The sequence below is a fragment of the Vanellus vanellus genome, assembly GCF_965231255.1.
Source record: "Vanellus vanellus genome assembly, chromosome: 7".
Lineage (NCBI taxonomy): Eukaryota > Metazoa > Chordata > Aves > Charadriiformes > Charadriidae > Vanellus > Vanellus vanellus.
Window position 1 is genome coordinate 13,804,080 of NC_138912.1, and position 20,605 is coordinate 13,824,684.

General features: G+C 43.3%; 1 protein-coding gene across 1 annotated transcript in view; it reads right to left on the reverse strand.

Annotated features, from left to right (window-relative positions):
* Window positions 1–20,605, reverse strand: part of SORCS3 (sortilin related VPS10 domain containing receptor 3) — a gene marked incomplete at both ends in the record, with an annotated part of 315,923 nt that overhangs the window by 137,944 nt on the left and 157,374 nt on the right. Inside the window, one exon of the mRNA XM_082486568.1 lies at window positions 283–441. Within this exon, the coding sequence (XP_082342694.1) occupies window positions 283–441 (159 nt within the window). The remainder of the gene's footprint in view (window positions 1–282; window positions 442–20,605) is intronic.

The window sequence follows — 20,605 nt, forward strand, 5'->3', positions numbered from 1 at the left end:
CAGGGCCTACGAATCAATAGGTTTTTCAAACAGCTCCATATGTCATGTCAAATCTCAGACTCTTCATCTCTCGTGCCGTCACCACTAACAAAGTTTCCACACCCATCATGACCACTGTATAACTCCACTCCCTTGAGCAAGCTTTAAACATTTAAACCTGCAAGGCGAGAGCAGAAAAGCACACCATGATTTCTTCACCGTCTCTGGAAGTGAGAAGTTCTAGACACTATCATTTTCAACACCTTGGTCAAGAATCATTGAAACACGAAACCAATTGCTCACCTTTTGATCCAGACTGTAAGCCAAGATCCACTCCTCCTGCTTGGGGTGGAAGAGCAAACTCTGGATATAGAAGTTCAGACGGTACTTCTGGTAGGTAGCCCCTTCATCAGAGCTGATGAGGATGCTGCTTTCAATCTCTGGATCACTAAGCAGCATGATCTAAACAGAGAAACAGAGGGAAAGACGGTTAATGGAAAAGTGGAACTGAACATCATTTAAAAGTGAGGTCATACAGCACCGATTCCTGTTAGATGTATTCAGAACATTGCCCAACAGTGTAAACAGACCACAGGATTTCCCAAATAGGGGATTTTTTTTTTTAGTGTTTCACTTCGATTTTATTTGGTGATTCATTCATAGATTCATTCAGTGATTCCTTTTTTTTTTTCATTTTATTTTTATCCAGACTAATTCAGAAAGCCTAGCAAGAATGAAAAACGCTATGTTGATATCAAAGCCAATTTTGGTTTGGTATAGCAACTTCAGACAGCACACCACACTTTCCTGGTGCCTTTCCAGTCGACCACCTCTCTTCCCAAATGTGCAATACTCTCTCCAAAAGTACACAACAGGGCACTCCTGAGATTTAAGGCTCATTATTTGGCAGCTTGCAGAGCTACGAAGGAGAGCATCACCTCACTGGAAACACAGAATGCCTACCTGGATCAGCTGCTGGTATCTGAAAATAGTCCATGTGCGTGTGCGCAACTATTGATACACAATCTCATACATCATGCTTCCAATTTATAGAGTAGAAGATATTCATTCACTCAGTGAATACATCATTTTCCCCAAGCGCGGGAAAGTGTACGACCTCAATTTGTACACGGAGGAAAACACTTCTGAGCCTCTAATTTTAATTAGAAAATTATTACCAATATTTTAAAATGGGTTAATTCCACATTATCAGATGGCACGCTCTACATAAATGTTATCAAGAAAAATGTTGTGGAAACATTAACACCATCTTATTAACATCTGGAGAAAACGACATCCCATTAAAGCAAATGCCAGCACCATAAAACAAAGGCAAACAGTGGGAAATAAATTAAAGCTGTGCTAAACACAGCAGGTTATTGATACAGTAGCTGAAACAAATATAGAAACTGCCTTTCAGCACTAAAACAGATCCAGGAACTGCTTTCTTTTCGCTAGCTGCGGAAGGATCAGCTAGCTGAGATCCACTGCAGTTTTGTTACACTCGCATGTCCATGTGAACTTTTCTTATCCACCTTCACAGAACTCCAACTTCAAGACTACAATAGGGAAGCACATTAATTTTGACAGCCAAAATCAGTTGCAAGGAATGGTAAGACCCTTGGTATGTTAGTCCTTGATCAAGCAAAAAATGTCAGCACTTGTTTTATCTTAAGCACTTCGTTAACTCCGTGAAGTCACCACGGGGAAAGTGAATATAGTGTAAATGGTTTCTGATCCTTTCTATTAAGAAATGAGAAGGGCCTTTAAAACTAGAACTGATAGTTGTCCCAGGCTGAAGCTACCTGTATGAATCCAGCTTGAGCTCAGAGCTCCTTCAACACCCCTCACATATACCACTTCCCACCCTCATAAAGCAATCTCTGCCTGTTCCCACGGAAAGCCACACCACAAGTCCTGAAAACGTGCAGTTGCATTGTGCTCTGGCGCACAGCACGGGAAGCGGGAAACATCCCCACAGGCAACTGACTCCCTGGGAATTAGTCTTGAGAATAGGTCCTGATTGCCTCCACCTACAAGGAAGCTTTGGTACATCTCCTCTTTCTAATCAAATCAAAATATGTATTTAATTTTGCTCCAAAGAAGAAAGGTTTCCCCACTATTTCAGGATATTTTTTCTGTCACTGATGCCTGAGACTTCAAAGACATTTTGTCCCCCAAGTCTACCCCCGTTCATCTAAAGCCTGTGCCAGCCAGAGAACTGTAACATAGGTTAGTAAAAATCGCTTGCATCTTCAGAATGGAAGGAGGATGTAAGATTGCCAATATAGCAAGATATTCCAGAGAGATCTTACATTTAAAAGGAAGAATACTTCAGGAATAAAAAGATTTTCCACCTGATGTCGCAGAAGGTTACAAAGTTAATAATACTGTATATTAAAAGCTCACTGTTAAGAGTTCTGCCCTCAGATAAGGAGCACAAGACAGCTAACAGTTGCACAGACCTGATGTGGTACACTGACAAAACATCCATTCTCCCCTTTCACACACAATCTGCAACACTTGGGTGGATAGTTCAAGCAATGGGTCAGATGAGATAGAAAAGGTGATGTTTCCAACAGATAGTTCACAAAGCCAGGCAATTTGTTCCTCTGGAAGCATAACAGCAGTTGTAAGATTGAATAAGAAAGCCATCAAGCTAGGAAAATTAACAGCCAGAGGGAAAGCTGGAAGAGTCTAACAACAGTTGTATCTTGTTGTAAGTGCCATACATGACTCACCCACCCCTCTTCACCCAGTTCTGATACCAACTCGCCATTCTTCAAATGGAGAAAACGCCCATCATCTCTGTCGTTGTCCATCCTCCCAGGCAAGGCTGATCCTACACGAAGCAGGATGGAAGAAACCGGAGGCTCAGAGTGAAAAACAAAAGGCCACCACCAGTCATGCAGCTAGGACCGGTCCACAGTTTAGTTACGTGGCAAACAGGAAAAGAAGAGTGGGAGACTCTGGGCTTTTTTTGTTTGTTTGTTTGTCTTTTTTCTGCTGGAAGCTATGGAGGGAGGGAACAACTGAAAGGCCTGAAACTTCCTCTTCTCATTATGGGGCCAGGGCGAAGGATCCACCCCAGTAGTGATTTAGATTAATCGCTTTTCATTAAGAGCCAATAAACAAACTGGTCAGAATAAGCATTTCTGCCAGCACCCTATGTTGCCATTTATAATTGCCATAAGGAATAGCAAAGGAGAACCAGAGAGGTTGTCAAATGTAATTTATAGGGTTTAAAGATCTAATCATTTTCTATAATATTAAATTAAATGGCAGCCTTTATTAAAAAGGAAATTGCATTTCACCTTGCTACATTCTAGAATATATATACACACACACATATATAACATATTTTCAGTTGCTGCCTTCTCTAGTTGCTCTCCTCTTTAAGTGGAGAGGGGAAGGGGAGGCAGGATTGATTACTGCTAAGGGTAAGTCCTTGAAAACATACTTGAGATGAGGCGGTTTATACTACATAGCTTTTCCTCTAGAGGCTACAGCCTGACCTCCAAAATTCAGTGGACAATGAATGTCGGGCACCAGACAAAATGAACCAGGCTGAAAATCAGACTGAACTTCAGGTAGCTCCTTAGGAGATGAATGCAGAGGAAGAGCACTTTCTGGTACGTGATGTATTTCCTTTAAAGCAGGAGCTTTAGGGGTAATGATGGCACATACAGGGCTGTTCTGAACAAACTTCAGTTCAGCAGAACACCAGACACCAGCAGGGCGAGCACATAGAAGGGAGATGATTCGGAGAGGCCACCACAACATAAAGTACAAATACAGACTGAGATCTTTGGCATGTGATCAGGAAACACATCCAGCTCCGAATACTTCGAGGAGATTTATCCCAAGCAGAAAGAACCTGCCATGATGCATCTGGGCTGAAAGCAAACCACAGAAGTAGCTTACAGTCACTCAGATTTGTTGGTGAGCATTTAGGACCCTTAAAGGAGCTCTGAACAAATGCAGAAGTGAGGAGGGAGGAAAGTCACATCATATCACAGCACAAATCCATTAAAACAGCATGCCCTCTGATCATGGTAATATGATAAAAACTAAGGGAGGATTTGTAATTAAGAATCTGAGTCCCTGATACCCTGATTGAATCTCAGGTGTGTCACTGGGTTAATGCAAACACCTTCCTCAGTATTGGTTTCACATAGGCTATGTCCAGCCGGATGAGTCAAGATGTTGACACACTCCTCTTCCTCTGTTCCAAGCTAGCCAGGCACAAGGGATCTGGAATATTGAACCACACCAGTAATGAACTAGCACACTCATCCAGAACCATAGAATAGTTTGGGTTGGAAGGGACCTTTAAAGTTCCTCTAATCTGACCTCCCCTCCAATAAGCGGGAACATCTTCAGCTAGGTCAGGTTGCTCAGAGACCCATCCAACCTGACCTGGAATGTTTCCAAGGATGAGACATCTACCACCTCTCTGGGCAACCTGGGCCAGTGTTTCAACACCCTCACTGTAAAAAAATTCTTCCTTATATCTAGTCTAAAACTACCCCCCTTCAGTTTAAAACCATTACCCCTCGTCCTATTGCAACAGGCCCTGCTAAAAAGATTGTCCCCATCTTTCTATAAGCCCCCTTTAAGTCCTGGAAGGCTCCAATAAGGTCTCCCTGGAGCCTTCTTTTCTCCAGGCTGAACAACCCCAAACTCTCTCAGCCTGTCCTCATAGGAGAGGTGCTCCAGACCTCTGATCATTTTCATGGCCCTCCTCTGGACCCGCTCCAACAAGTCCATGTCTTTCCTGAACTGAGGGCTCCAGGTCTGGACGTAGTACTCCAGGGGAGGTCTCCCCAGAGCGGAGTTGAGGGGGACAGTCACCTCCCTCGACCTGCTGGCCATGCTGCTTTTGATGCAGCTGAGGATCTGGTTGTCTTTCTGGGCTGTGAGCGCACATTGCTGGCTCATGTCCACCCTTTCATCCACCAGTACCCCCAGGTCCTTCTTGGCAGGGCTGCTCTCAATCCCTTTATCTCCCAGCCTGTCTGATGCTGAGGGTTGCCCCGACCCACGTGCAGGACCCTGCACTTGGCCTTCTTGAACCTCATGAGGTTCACATAGGCTCTTCTTAAGCCTGTCCAGGTCCCTCTGGATGCCATCCCATCCCTCAGATATGTCAACCACATCACTCAGCTTGGTGTCATCCACAGACTTCCTGAGGGTGCCCTCAATCCCCCTATGTCGTTGATGAAGATATTGAAGAGTACTGGTCCCAATACAGACTCCTGTGGGACACCATTTGTCACCGATCTCCATCTGGACATTGAGCCATTGACCACTACCCTCTGGATTTAACCATCCAAACAGTTCCTCATCCACCAAACTGTCCACCTATCAAATCCATCTCTCCAATTTAAAGACAAAGAGGTCATGGGGGACCATGTCAAAAGCTTTACAGAAGTCCAGACAGATAACATCTGTAGTTCTTCTCTTGTCCACTGATGTAGTCATTCAACCATAGAAAGTCAGAAGGTCAGGTAGGACTTGCCTTTGCTGAAGCCATTCTGGCTGTCTCAAATCACCTCCCTGTCCTCCATGTGCTTTAGCATAGCTTCTAGGAGGATCTGTTCCATGATTTTCCCAGGCACAGAGGTGAGGCTGACGGGTCGCTAGTTCCCAGGGTCCTCCTTTCAACGTTTTTTTTTAAATGGGAGCAATGTTTCCCTTTTTCCACTCACTGGGACTTCACCCGGGTGCCATGGCTTTTCAAATATCATGGACGGTGGCTTGGCAACTACATCACCCAATTCCCTCAGGACTCTGAGATGCATCTTGTCAGGTCCCATGGACTTCTGTATGTTCGGGTTCCTCAGGTGGTCACAAATTTGATCTTCTCCTAGAGTGGGAGGGACTTTGCTCCCCCAGTCCCTGCCCTGCGGTCCATTCACTCAAGAGGTATAGGCAGAGAGGTTTCCAGTGAAGACTGAGGCAAAAAAGTTGTTGAGTACCTCAGCTTTCTCTTTGTCCATTGTTACCAGTTTGCCAGTCTTGCTCATCAGGGGGAGTACACTTTCTTTGACCTCCCTTTTCTGGCTGACATACCTGTAGAAGCCCTGCTTATTATTCTTTGCATCCCTTGCCAAGTTCAGCTCCAGCTGCGCCTTGGCCTTCCTGACCCCATCCCTACAGAACCGGGCAGTGTCTCTATACTCTTCCCAGGATACCTGTCGCTGCTTCCACTGCCTGTGCATTTCCTTCTTGCCCTTTAGTTTGACCAGCAGGTCTCGACTCAACCATGCTGTTCTCTTGTCTTCCTTTCCCGATTTCTTACACCTGGGGATTGAGAGCTCTTGCACTCTACGGAAAGTGGTCTTAAAGATCTGCCAGCTCTTGTCTGCTCCCTTGTCCCTGAGGGCAGTTTCCCAGGGGGCTCTATTGACTGACTCCTTCAAGAGCTGGAAGTTAACTTTCCTAAAATTCAGACTCCTGACTTGACTCTTCACCTGACCCATACCCTTCAGGACTGCAAACTCCATCAGTGCATGATCACTGCAGCTCAGGCTGCCTCCAGTCTCGACACCACTGATTACGTCACTTCTCACAGTCACAACACTACAACATGCCCAGACTCTACTGGCTTGGAGCTACAGGTAACCTGACCTCGTATCTGCCTGAATCTGCCTACTGCAGTTACGCCGAAGACCCCTACAGCTTGGCACTCGGTTCTTCTCTCAGCATCCTTCGCAGCTCTGCCCTCACGTTAACAGGCCTGCTTGGCACATCACCGCCATCCTCCCTCTTCTGCACCCAAGGCACAAAAACAACCACCCACCCCATCCCCCCCCATCATATTACCTGTATCCATAGCATCAGATTCAAAAGCTTTATCACCACTCTTGCTCCCTGGTTCTGTGTTATCCCAGCACAACAGAGATCTGTTTTGTACACAGCTGAACCTTTTAATAAACTATCTCTGGACAAAAAATGAAACAACACGCCACACAAAAGGCATTTTTATTAATATTAGTTTTCATTGAATCCTTTTATTTTTCTCAGCCAACATAAATTTCCACTGTAAATTACCAAAGTGCATCTCTTTAAATCAGCACGGAGAAGTTTTATAGGTACAATAACTGTAGCAGTAGTACCACTGAGCTACATTAGCAGAAAGCATCCCAGTAAATGAATAAAGACGACATGTTCAAAATAAATGTCTTTTGTTCCCAGAAATAAGTAGATAGCATTAAACTATTGTGTACTGCCTTCTGATTTTCCTCTTCATTTTAATGTGCTTTTCATAAGCAGTCCTTTTCAGAGGTCCTAGTTACATTCTCACTTGCCTATATAAAGTGCTATTCTAAAAAGAAATAAACAAAACAGTTAAAAAAAAAAAAAATCCACCTAGAAACCATGAAAGCCTCCACAGCTACAAAAGAAACCCAGCTCCTCAGCAAAGTATTAGCAATTTGCTCTGTAGCACTGCATTGTCCTCTTCTACAATTGAAAAGGTAGTTCTGCCACAAACACTGTTGCAAAAACAGAAACTTAAGGTTTCACGTTTAGAGCTCCATAGTGCTTTCCATAATGAGGGTACTCAGTTTACACATGAAAAGGCGCTTTTTTTTTCCCCTCCTCCTTCTAGACCCTGAACTCAGAAGCACTTTAGGTCCTTCCTAAAGCCAGGCTACAGCTACATCAACAACAGGAAAATACAAACCTGATTTTAAAAAAGAATACAGCTTTTTTTTTTTTTTTTTTTGGTTTCCCATTTTGATTTGAAACATTTAAAGGACTGTAGGGTCCCACAAGACCTCTGGAGCTAAGCCTACTTCCCAACAAAGTTTCATATTAGCTTTGAGTTTAAAAAGCCAAAAAGTTTCAACAATTTATGCTGAAATGTCAATGCAAACAGAGGATTTTTGCTTTGTTTGGACTTATGATGTCCTTTCCTCCTTTTAAAACCAAAAAACCAAAAAAAACAAAATCAAATGACATTTAAAGGCTTAAAGACACAAAAATTATTTTCTTCCTTCAAAACATCAGCTCATCACAAGTATGTTCAATGTGCCACATAAAAGGTATTTTTATTAATATTAGTTTTCATTGAATAGTTTGGAACTCTTTTATGGGAAAGTAATGGGAAAGTAATTTTTTACCACTGAGGCATTTTACATTAAACGTTTGACCATCTGAAATTTCCCACTGGCATATATTCGGTTATTCATTCCCCTCCCATTTTTCCTCTCCTACATCGTTACCGCAATTTACTTGCCCTGCAGGCTAAAGGATGCCCTCAGAGGTATATACACAACTTTAACCTCATACAAGACAGCCACACAGCAGACCTGCCAGCCCCATGGAGGACAGATGCAACTCATTGCAAAGAAAATCTCATCGTTTTTTCTTCTTTCCCCACCACATGTCACTTCAGTTAAAAGCCTTCAGTTTAATTAAATCAGCCCAAACCCCTCTGAGATAAAAATATACTGGTGTCACAAGTAAATGAGTGCTTACCAGCAAAAGTACCACCCATATAAATCAGCATTAAGCTAAAGATATCTCTGCATGATTTTCACTAGTTTCGAAAACACACCTTAACTTTATGCAAACTTTTACAGAAGATGTTCAGAAACAGCCAGATACCTGCTCGCTGCCCTGTAGATACGCTGACTCCTGCGATAATCGGGGAAAAAGGAAGCCAACTTCTACTTTCCAGTCAGCAAGACCAGTGTATCAGTCAGACAGGGAAAAGTGGGAGAAGGCAGTGATAAAAATATGCTCTAGAGCAAAATCCTATTCATTTATGTACAAGTAAAGCAACCCACCCCACTACTTAGTGATCAGCAGCTGTGACAAGAGGGACATCAGCTCTCTGGGAAGCCAAGCAAGACAGCCACGCAGAGGGCAACAGCTTCCACGCAATTACTAACTTAGCGTTCCAAAAGGATAACACTCATTGCAATCCCTTGTGTTACAGAGTAGCCCAGATTAGGGGCTCCTTCTTGCTTCACCGGCTCAAAAACGCCCTTAACGTAAGGATAACCTGTGGGCATCCGTCAAGCAGTAAAGGTGCACTGAGCTTTCACGAGAGATAAATTGCCGGGACCTACCCCGTTTCAACTTCTTGTAACTTTACTTCTTATTGCCCGAAATTTAACATTAATAACAGATTTAATTAATGAATATAGCACCAGATCACCATCTCTCACAACCATAATGCTGTAATCTTAAAGGATGAAGTGCACTGCGCTCACTTTATAAGGGTTTATGAAGCATGTGTTATAAAAGTACCTCAACCATAAGGCTTTTATACCTTGGCACTCACTTCAATACAATCCCATAAAATCCAAGCAATCTTTAAGTGTTAAAGGTGACTTTCACTACTGTATTTATTATTGGATAATGAAAAATGAGTCAGACACCCATAGAAACTGAGCAATGAAATAGAGCTTCCCGAGCCTTTTGCATCGGGTCTGCATTATATGTACCGTGACCAAAGAACCAAATAGCTCTCTCAAGACCTTTCCGGCACTTCATGCTAACCTCTTTCCAGAATTTCCTTCCCATCAGGACTTCTCTGTAATTACAAACCAACCTCTACTCTGCAGAATCCCATTGCTTGTCACTGAACTTTCCAGATGTCAACACCTGTTCCTGTAAGCATCCAACTCCTGTGAAGGACCTCCTCCATAGACTCCTCCAGCTGTACTGGAGACTGCAGTTCTCTACTCCAGAAAGATGATTTGAGAAGACAGCATAGATCTCTGACACCAACATCAGGAGGACCCCATTTGTGGGTTCCCCACCTTTCCAGCATTGAGAATGATCAGAGCACATCGTGCTGTTCAGGTTACATGCATGTCCTATGCCTTTATAGAATGTTTTGTCTTTTGTAGAAGGCACATGAAAGAAGAGGACTGTTACAAAGTAACAAGCTATAAAACGATTTATTTTTTTTTTAAATCTAAACCAGCAGGGTCTTCTGGTGATAACACAACACAAAAGACTACATCACTGGGCTGCTTGTTCATTTTTATGAATATTAAATCCTCTTCTGAAATGCAGTATGTAATTATTCTGCTGTCCCCTTATTATATGCAGTTAGACAGCCCATCTTCAAAACTGAGAGCAAGTTTAATCATAAGGTTTCTAAGTTGTACCACAACAATATTCTGCATAGATATCAAGACCATTTTGTCAATCAGAAATGATGCCAGCATAAATCTGCTGTCCAACCAGGATCAAGCACTCCAGGATCAGCCTCCCCACCAGGATCAAGCACTCCAGATTCACTGTTAACTTGAAAAGCCCCTCAGCAGAATCCTGGTACTGTCAGAAATAAAACTAAGAATTTTGAGCTACAACCAACCCAATATGTGCCTTGTCTCAACAGAACTTGGAACCAGCAGTTCAAGGGAGAACAAGTCTGGCCTATGAGGATGAATAATCTACCTGCATGACATACTAGTATTACTCTCAGACACTAAACATGCAATTGGAATATATAGTCCCAGCACGTGCTACATACAGTTGGCTCAGTCAGGGAAGAGCACACATTTAAGATTACAGCATCTCAGTAATTCTTTCATTTGCTTCTCGTAAAGATTAAAAAGGATGGAGATGCCAGAAAGACTTTGGGGAGACTCTGAGATAGAGCAGTTTGGTGGTAAAAGAATGATTGTCTATTGTCCTCTTGCCTGCAAATCTGTAGGAGAGATATCTTAACGTTATTAACTCTGAGTAAAGGCATTAGTAAAAGCACGTCAAATGAGGACCAGCACCACCTTGCCTTCTCTAAGGAGACGCACATCAGCCCACGATGCTTGTTACAGTGAATAACCCCAGTTAATCTTTCTGACCTCTATTGTTTCTCATACCCAATTACATCCAGTTCACAATTACAATTAATCTGTACAAAATTAAAACAGGCTCTTGGCATTGCAGCCATACCTGCCATAAATTGGCATACCAAAACAAAACACTTCACAGAATTCCAAGCCCACACACCCCATCCCCTATTGAGACAACGCTTCGTTTAATTACCACCTCCGGCAGCTGCGCGAGAGCACAGATGCACCTTGCAGGGTGCCCCGAGGACCAGGAGCAAATCAAAGCTAAATTGGATACAGAGCAAGAGCCCCTCAAGGAAAACCACTCTGCCATCCTCGTTGGCAGGTGGAAATGAAAATGCATCATGGCTGTAAGGCTTAGGCAAAATCAGGGCTGGGAAAAGAACTCAGATACTCTAAGGCTGCCATCCCAACCTGCCCACAATACCAAATCCCAGGCTGGATCCAATTTGCATGCACAGGAGTGGAATAAGCCATCGTACTAGACCCAACAAAGCAGAACGTCTCATCTTTGTTTTACTGCTAAGCAGGTCAGAACAACATGTCTCCCCGCTTTCTCTTGTCTTTTTGGCACTGGACACATGTACTTTTCACTTTTAATTACAAGGCACAGCAAGCATTTGCTTGTTAAATTTCAGGTGCCAGTGGGGATGGAAGCCATCCAAAAAAGCATGTGTTTGACCTGGCAAAGAGCGACTGATTGGCAACAGCCACACGCTTGGTTGTAAAACCTTTTCATTGTCACAGCAAGGCAGAGTTTACCCAAGGTTATTCCACCCCATTATACTCGTGCTACAGCGGCACATTCTCCAGCTCCCCACAGATCGTCAGAGCAAAGCCCTCTGCCGCAGCGAAGGCCGCTTTGGTGCTGCGTGCTCTTCAGCTATTCTGCCAGAGGCTTTTCCATATCACAGCGTGTTTGCACATAGTTCCCCTCTACGGAGGAACCTATTCCCCTAAATGGGTTACAAGCACCACCACTTACGGCTGGTTTTGTATATATGCAGTTTGACCAGCACTTCTATGACTGGCCCTGGACCAGAAGTAGAAGGAAACCCAGCTGGTGACCTGTGCTTCCACAGGAAAAACAGGCACCAAATCAGCAGAAGAGAAACATAAAGCTTCTGATCTATGCTTTGTTCTGGAGCCTGGTATTTCTGCACAGCGTAGTTCTGCATGATGCCTTCTTACTCTTCTCAATTCTACATAGGAAATCCCCGACTGCTGCAACATCTGACACATTGTTTTGTGGTCACCAGCTTTTTCTAGAGACACAGAACAGCTCTGATCCTAAACTGTGGGCACAGAAAGAGAAAAGCAGCATTCACTGTTATAATTACATGTCATTTGAGTAAATGCATGGTTGTGCTATTCTCCATAGAACTACAAAGTAATTTTCACCATCACGGTAACTTACTGTGTAAGCAGAAATAGTTACAGAAAATAATGTTATCAGTGAGGAGAGGCTGTGTGCACCACAGCTGCTGGAACTGAGAACACCAGTTATAGAAAAACACTCCTCTGATTATAGGTCTCACTTGGGAGAACACTTTACATGCGGGAATAAGTTTACTCACAGTAGTTACCCCATTACAGAAAACAGAGAGATGTGCATGGATAGTTACTCATGGGGTAAACTTTTGCAGCCCGAATACAGCAGTCTATTTCATTTGAGGACAGTAGAGTATTTCATGACTCTTTAGAAAAATAAAAATTGTATTATGTATCTCCCTTGAGGCCATTAAACCCGAATACAATTTAAAATGCATCATTGCTTCTCCTCTGCTTACACACTTTATTTTTCTGCTTTTTAGTCAGATTGCAGAAAGAACATAGACAACAGTCAGCTTTATCAATGTTCCCATCCAGATGCTAATGATCTATCTCAATTTACTTACCTGGCATCTATTACTCATGTCCCTCACTGCCCCTAATATACTTCTTTTCCTAACATCCCCCACTGGAGGAGGCCGAGGAGACAGGAGAAGGATGAGGTCCCCAAAAATTAAAAGTTAAAGTTACAAAGCATGATGGCATTGCAGTGCTCTGCAGAGGAGCAGTCAGCTTTAAGCTATCCACTGTGGTTGGAAGCTCTGCGCACTAACTCAGGTGCCAGAGATCTTAATATATGGAAAGGTTCAGGACCTAGAACCAGGATTCACAACTACCAGCTCATTGGCTTTGGCATTTTCCATTACATTTGCAAAATTACCTCCCAGCGATACAGTCCTTGCAGGTTTATGGTAGAAGTCTTGTCTGCAATTACACGTGGAGGAGGTGAATGACCGCCTCAGTGACTGCGAACCACAGCCACTATGTTCATTCCAACATGGTCACTGATACCTTGGGAAAAATCACAGACTTTCCTTTCTGTATCCTTCCACACACATACATGAGTGCTGATCACTGCAGTGTCCCGAAGAATTAGCGTAAGAGGAAAGGGAATTGGAAGAGAGGACAAAGGTTTTCTCTGCAGTACAACCCTGACACTTTGGTTTAGGAATCAACTGGCAAAATCAGAAAATTGACAAGCTGACTCCATCTTTCCACCCATTTCCAGGTCCTGAGCACTACGTTCATCGCCTCCACTCCATTACCACTCACATCTCTGAGCACAGCTGCTTCATAAGTTTTGTTGCTTCCACGCAGTCATTTTTAAGAATCCCATTGGCCTGCTATGGCATGGCTCCAAGGGAGGCAAAACATGTCAGATAAGCTTTTTTGTCAGAAAAAGGAAAACCTGACTTGTTGCAACAAAATTAAAATATTGTGGGGTCCACTGCAAAAGGGAGCACTAATCTCTCCTCAGACGGGGACGTAAGGACTGGGCTACGTGTTGATTCCCAGATTTATAAGAAAACTACAGCCTGAGTTTCCTCTAACTGCAACTGGGCATCACTTAGAAAATCCCTATCATTACTTTCAGAGTCCAGCAACATCTGTCTGTATACAATGAAAAAAGGCATTTTGGGATGGATAGGGTCAAAGGCAATGAACTCTGGCTACTGCAAAAAGAAGCCTCAAGCACTCTGAGACGTGCTGAAGTGTTTCTCTAAGATCTAGCCCAGCCAAGCTCCATTGCAAAGAAAAACTGCTCCTGACACAGCCACGCAAAGGCTTCCAGGATACGCAGTGCTTTTTACATAGAATTGATCACATCAGAGCTGAAATCAGAGTTACTGCATTTACACTATGAGAGGCAAATGTGCATATATTGCAGAAACTGTGGCCAGCATGTACCCTGCAGACTCTGCTAATTTATTCTACTAAAAATGAGAATTCACTCAATTAGTAATGCTGAATTTCTCTATTCTTCACTTGGACAAAGAATGAAATAAAAAGACATTTTGCCACAGATTAGCGGGTTTGGGGGTTGGGGTTGGAAGGATTTTCCTCAAAGAAAAATAACTATGTCCTGGTGAAGCAGCTCTTATCACTAAAGATCAAGGTCAGAGCATTATGCAGTCTCTGAAAGGACCCACCTGCCCCTTTTCCAAGAGCTGCTCTCCACCCACTCTATTATTTTTTCTCCTTTTTAATAACAGGACATGCTGACTCGTTGTTATTGATTGATTACCCTGCTGTCTGTGAAGCACCATTCCCCTCCTCGTTAATTCAAAACTACCTCATTTTTCATACTTCATAAATTAATATATTATTGGAGCAGCAGCAGTAAAGGCGACGGCCATGTTTCATAGAGAGGTAGGGAGGGTGGAGGAAGGAAGGAAGTCTCATAAAGCTGCCCTCCATCAGGACCTGCGGCTGTGTCCGCCCTGCCAACAGGCTGGCCGTTAACTACAGGCAGCCCCTTACACGGTGACGCATCCTGACAGTCCCTCTTTGTCCCTGTAACCAAGGCAGGGCACTCTGAAAGCTCACACAGGTCCGCTCTGCCCACTTCCCAAAAGCGACGGCCACGCTTAGTGACAAAACTGCAGCTTTATTTTAGGGGATATTACAACTTCTGATCTGCCCTTTAGCACTTGCTGGCTAAATTAGAGCAAACTGCCTCTTTATTAAATACTGACAGCCAACTCTGCGAAGTCCACACCTAAACGTGAATGTGAGCTTTCCAGCTTTACCCCCCCTCTTCTCTTTACGACCTCGTACAGTCCCTCAGGCTCCGTGGGGCTCTGACTCTAGCGATACAAGGTCAAGCAGGCAGAGAGAGCAACAGGAGAGGGGGGCTGACTTCTAGCAAGCCAGACAAGGCCACCCTGGAATAGATGCGCGCTAGTATCCTGCCAGTCTGAGTCTTACCTGATAACTGGCCTTTTTTCTCCAAATATTTGGAAGTCCTATAAAAAAAAAAAAAAGCTGACATATTGGCTTGGGTTTCTCCCATCTCTCCCCCTTGCAATCTGACTCTCCAGCCGCTCCAGTAGACAATGAAGCGCAGTGATGCCCTCCTCAACCAATCTTAGGGTTTTTTTAGGATAATGGGGCTGGGAATTGTATATTTAAAGCGGTAGATACCTACATCTACCATCCCAAACAGTGCCAAACACACACTGCTCACCCACTCAGTTCTTGCGCACAAAGCAACCTCAGGGAAACGTGCATGGTAAGTAAGTCAAGTCCAAAGGGTTTGAATTCTGATTTGCCTTCCACTAAATCTGTGCCTGCTTTCATTCAAGTGGCCTTTTTTTTTTCCACAACGCCCCAGGCAGCATCTAAGGAGGGATTTCAGGATCATAGTTCCAGTCCTTGGTGGACAAACGACATAGCAGGTGTCTGACTGCTTCTTTTTATTTTATTTATACATCTTGTGTCTACATGCTTACTTTTATCAGCCAGACTTGCAAAATCTGTGAAGACTAAAGTGACATTTATTTAACACAACATTTTTCATAAAGCCAACTTAGACAGTCCTCATTTTATTCCCTATCTTTATTAATTAAATCCTGCATTAGGTTTCCATTTGCTTTCAATACTTACCTCAGCACTTAACCAAACGTGCATTAAATGAGTTCAGAAACCTATGAAAAATGCAAGTGAAAGCTCTTGGAATGCGTAAGTACAAAGGCATGAAATGCAGATGCATAAAGGCACACACAGACAAGCCTAGTTCTCAAATTTCATAATATATGAAGTTTTTTTCTTCATGAACACTGAAACAATGGCTTTCAGTGTAGTATCTTTAAGATAGGTATAAACAGAAGCAGATACCCATCTCTCTTCTAATCCTCTCCCCTCCTCCCACATTAAATAATGCCATATGTGAGCATTTTGTTTATTATCTCAATTGCGTTTATTTTTAGAAACGGCTGATGAGTAGTGGGTGAGGTTCACTGGGGTCTGGGGTTTGTTGGTTTATTTTTTTAATGTATCTGCTTTTTCAGAGAAGTAACTGAAAAAGCCCCGAGAATCTCCAGTTTTCGTGTTCATGCATACCGAGGGACAGCCTTCCCCGGAGTACAATGATCAGATTGTTCCTGTTTAAGACGACGTAAACCTTCTGTTAAGGATGTCTCATAAGCTTGGGTCCCAATTCCGTGCTGACAAATGGTCACATCCCAGACCACAGGTGCTATGCAACCTCCATTTATCTCTATGACTTCTGTCAAGTCAGAGTAGTAAAATTAAAACGTGCAAACAAACAGATAGTAGTTCGTTCTTTCTTTAAGTACAGGAGTCTACAGGTCGGGTCAGGTCCCAGAGGGGCAGCTGACATGGCAGACCCCACAGTCCCAGGCTGCAGCAGGGCAGAGCACTCTCTCACAGGAGCCCCTTGACTACAAAGATCCACAAGGAGGCACAATCCCCAAATATAGTAATAATAATAATTAAAAAAAAAAAAAAACAACCAAACACCACACCACAAGACCAAAACTCCCAGTCTATTTGGGCATACTGGAGAAGACCCTATATTTGAGAGTATTCTAATAACACTCATATTTTGCCTTTACATCTCAACATCTTACATTCATTGATGTTGAACCAAGTTTAAAACACTAATAAACTCAGTCATCCAGCATCAGGAAACTATATATCTTACATAGGAAAGAGAAAACAAGGCTTTTCTGAATTCAAGAGAGACAAAAATCCCTTCAAAAGGAGGAATTCCTAAAGGCCTCTTCTCCAAGTGTTACAACACATCTGTAACTCAAGAGATCTTTTTCATACGGTTTCAGGTCGTGGTTCTGCAAATATTTACAAAAATTATCGTTTTTCTAGGTGACAAATTCAAGCTGGATTAATCTGACAAATAGAGAGAATCCCATGCACAACAGCTCATAAGACTGCACCTTGTAGATAAAACAGGTCATGTCACATATCCTCTGACTCTGCCACGGATGTTGTGGGTGACCTTGGGGAAATCATCTTTGCTGCATCAGTAAGCAAAGAAAAATATTACTTCTTCATTGCCATCTTTATTCTCCTATTTAAATTGAAGACCGACAGTGACAGTCCCTGAAGTGTATTTACAAGACAGAATACACTGCCGTGTTAACCAGATCACAGTCACAGTTGTACAACCCACTGGTATAACCAGAGCAGACAAATCTGAGCTCAGCTAATCCAGATGCTGTGGTTTAGAGCTGCAGCCTCTCCTGTACAGCAGTGGGCAGATTCTGCCCACATAGGCTCCGGACTGAGTGGCATGGGTTTTAATGTTCAGGAACATTATACGCAGCTCAACAGGTCTGGAGAAGGGGTGCACGAAGAGACAGTTACAAGTGCATTTCCAGCTCAGATAATTTAGGGCCTGTTAATGGCAGCTGCAAACCCAAGAACTATTTAGTAACTGTATTTCATTGGGCTGAAGGACAAGATAAGGGATAAAGGACAGTAGGAACAACTGCTTCTATCACTCCTGCCCTGTGGCTCTAGCAGCTTCGTTCCCTTTGCGTTACAAATAAATTCTCTGAGATCACATCAGCAAGTGCCAGTTTGCAGCACATGCTGTTTATCACACAGCATAATAAGGAAAAAGGGTCCAAAGAAACCTTCCATCTGCCAAATGGCTTTAGGATACTCCAGAGCTCAGTTCCTCACCGATAGCTTGGGATGCAATCATAGGAAAAAGCAGCAGATGACTAAACGGGAGCTGTGGCAAAGGATGGCAGCTCGGTTCAGGCCGGGTTGGCAAGCATCAGGTGCATGCTGGAACCTCCGCCTCATCAGCCTACCACACATTTGGTGAGTAAGGAGAAAACAAAATGCTGTGGAATTCCCTTTGGGATCAAATGAACCAAGAAATGAAGGCAAAACCAAAATCGCTTTGGACCATGGTTCTTCCCTGAGGCTCCAATCACAGCTGAGGAATTCCCTTTGGAGATATATGAGACCAAGACAGGGTTTGCTCTCAGTTACTCTCCAAGTGAGCAAGTAGAAATAAAGAGGAGGTCAAAGTGACTTGTGCTGATTTAGGATCTCCAGCTTCTGCAAGAGGAAGCGTCACTCCCAATGTACTAGCTAGTTTCCAGTCAGGTAGATGTGTTCCTCTGCAATCTTAATATTACAGTCACAATTAACTTCTTCCTTCATTAACCTGAAATGCAACACAGCATTACTCTCTGCCAGCTCATAAACAGTTGCTGCGCTTCATCCCCAAGAAGCTGCACAGAAACAAACAAATCTAATTAGATTCAGCTTTCAGAGCTTCTGACTCTCCAAATACCTCTAAACATTCCTCATTCTGATGGGCCGAGTTCAGAGGCGTGACTAGGTGTGAGAGGTGCGGCATGCCTTTGGCTTTTATAGCCTCAGTGATTGGGACTGCCCCTCCATTGTGACTCTGACAACTGGGAAACTACTCTGCAAAACCTTTTTCTCAAAGCTCTTTAACTGAGCACCGTCACTTTATCTCTGCTTTATGCTGTTTGCAACTACTCTTCAAATCCCTTAGCCAGAGGCTTTATCTATAAATACGATCTCTAATGCTTCAGTTCCAGTATAAGGGAAACTGGGGGGAATCCTCATTTCAATCACTGCACCTGGGTGATATTTCTGTGCAGAAAGTCAGCATAAAAGACTACAGACCTTTTAATTCTTCAAGTTACCGCCTACAACAACGATGGCTGGTAACAGTGAGGGAGAAAAGCTAAAGAGGACTACATCCGATTGAATTGCAAAGCCAATTCACGAAGGAAGGTATTTCTAAGACTTCAGAACTGTCACCCCGGATCTTAAATGCAATCAGGACCTCCCGTTTATCCACACCTCATCTGAGCAATACTACATACAGGCAAGTGCTTTTTGGTTTGATTTTGTCAGAGTTGTCATTCTCTTCCTTTTTCCCCTCTCCCTTTTCTTTTAAATGCTTTTTAACTCCATCCTCTCAACCTCCACAGGAATCCCACGGGAAGAGATAAAAGTTTCATAGTGAAAACTGGGGTTTCGACTAAATAACACCTTCACCAAGAATACGCACTCTTCACAGAACATTTCATGGAAAAAGTAATACGCGAAATCTATGGCTCAACAACAATTCCTTGAAATTCAAAATGGCACCTCAGTGCCTGAAAGGAGCAGTGCTTCAGGTATATGGGACTTATCTTCTGCCTGCACCCTTTGGAAGGACTTTGCACCCGTGAGGCATCAATTCTAAAATGAATCCTGTTATTGACAACGAAGAAGAAAGTAAATGTTCTTGGGATATGTTCTTACCCAACAGACCAACTCACGCTAGAAAATAGGAACTTGCAGCACTTCAGCTCCAAACAGTGCCATTTTGAAGAGCGCGCAGTCAGTCAAAGATTCAGAAGCTTAAATTTTTGTGGAAATTATCCAATTTTCTAACAGAAAATTTTCAACAGCCAAAAAGAAAAAAAAAAATTGGGATAGAAAGAAAATGGGAATTTAAAAAGTCAAGAGAAATGTTCTTATTAAAATAGAAGTGACTTCTTTCCCTTAGTGCTTTGGAAGAAATAAACAACTCTAATTCCCAGACTGCTGTGAAAATCTGCCTCTAGTAAAATGTAACTAATGCCCAAAACACAGCATTAAATTAAAGGTCAGCAGGGAACTGAGATCTCTGCCCAGCAGAGAGTAAGCAGTCTTTTGCCATATCCCTAAAGACAGACAAGAGGCTATAGGGCAGAAAAGCCAAAGCTGTGCATTTTGCAATCTCATCTTTTCCGAGCACTCAACCACCTGCCCTTAAATCCCATCCAAGCGTAAGGAAGGGATGCGGCTAAACAAATATGAAAGTTTCTCCTTTCTGAAGTTCACCACAGACTAATGGGGCTTGTTGCAGCCCGTGTGTTAACCGGGCAAAGCAGATGCTTCTCATGTGGTCTCTCAGGCAAACAAGCGGGTGGGCAGATGCACTGAAGGAGAAGATGTGCCCCAGAATACACTCTGCCTATTAGAGCATCTTCATGGTGGTAGAAGTGTCAAAACCACAGGCACTTGGCTTCCCACCAGGGCTCAAAACAGCAACTCCTAAGAAAGCCATAGCCCCCAGGACTTCAGAGTTGTCTGCCTGCTAGGTCTAATGAGCACCTGGAATTTCACTGTATTAATGAGAACTCAATGCAGATTTTCCTGATCCAAATAGAAGTCTCTAGTGTGCATGTGAAAGAAGGCGCAGCCCAAGCATCTGCAGGAGAGCAGGTACAAGTCTGACAGTTTCAGCTCCCAGCAGCAGAGGTTATATGCACACTGCAACTCAGCTTGTTAGTTCTTAGGAGAAGGGAATTAGCAACACAACTGCTCCACAGGAAGATGAAGTAGTCCTGGTTCACCGCAGGAAGCGTTCCAGCTCCACTGCAGCCAGAGGCTACGGATTCACAATGGGCTGCAGCCTGCTTGACTGTTTCCTTATGTCGGCACTCCAGGGTGGTCTCATTTCAAAT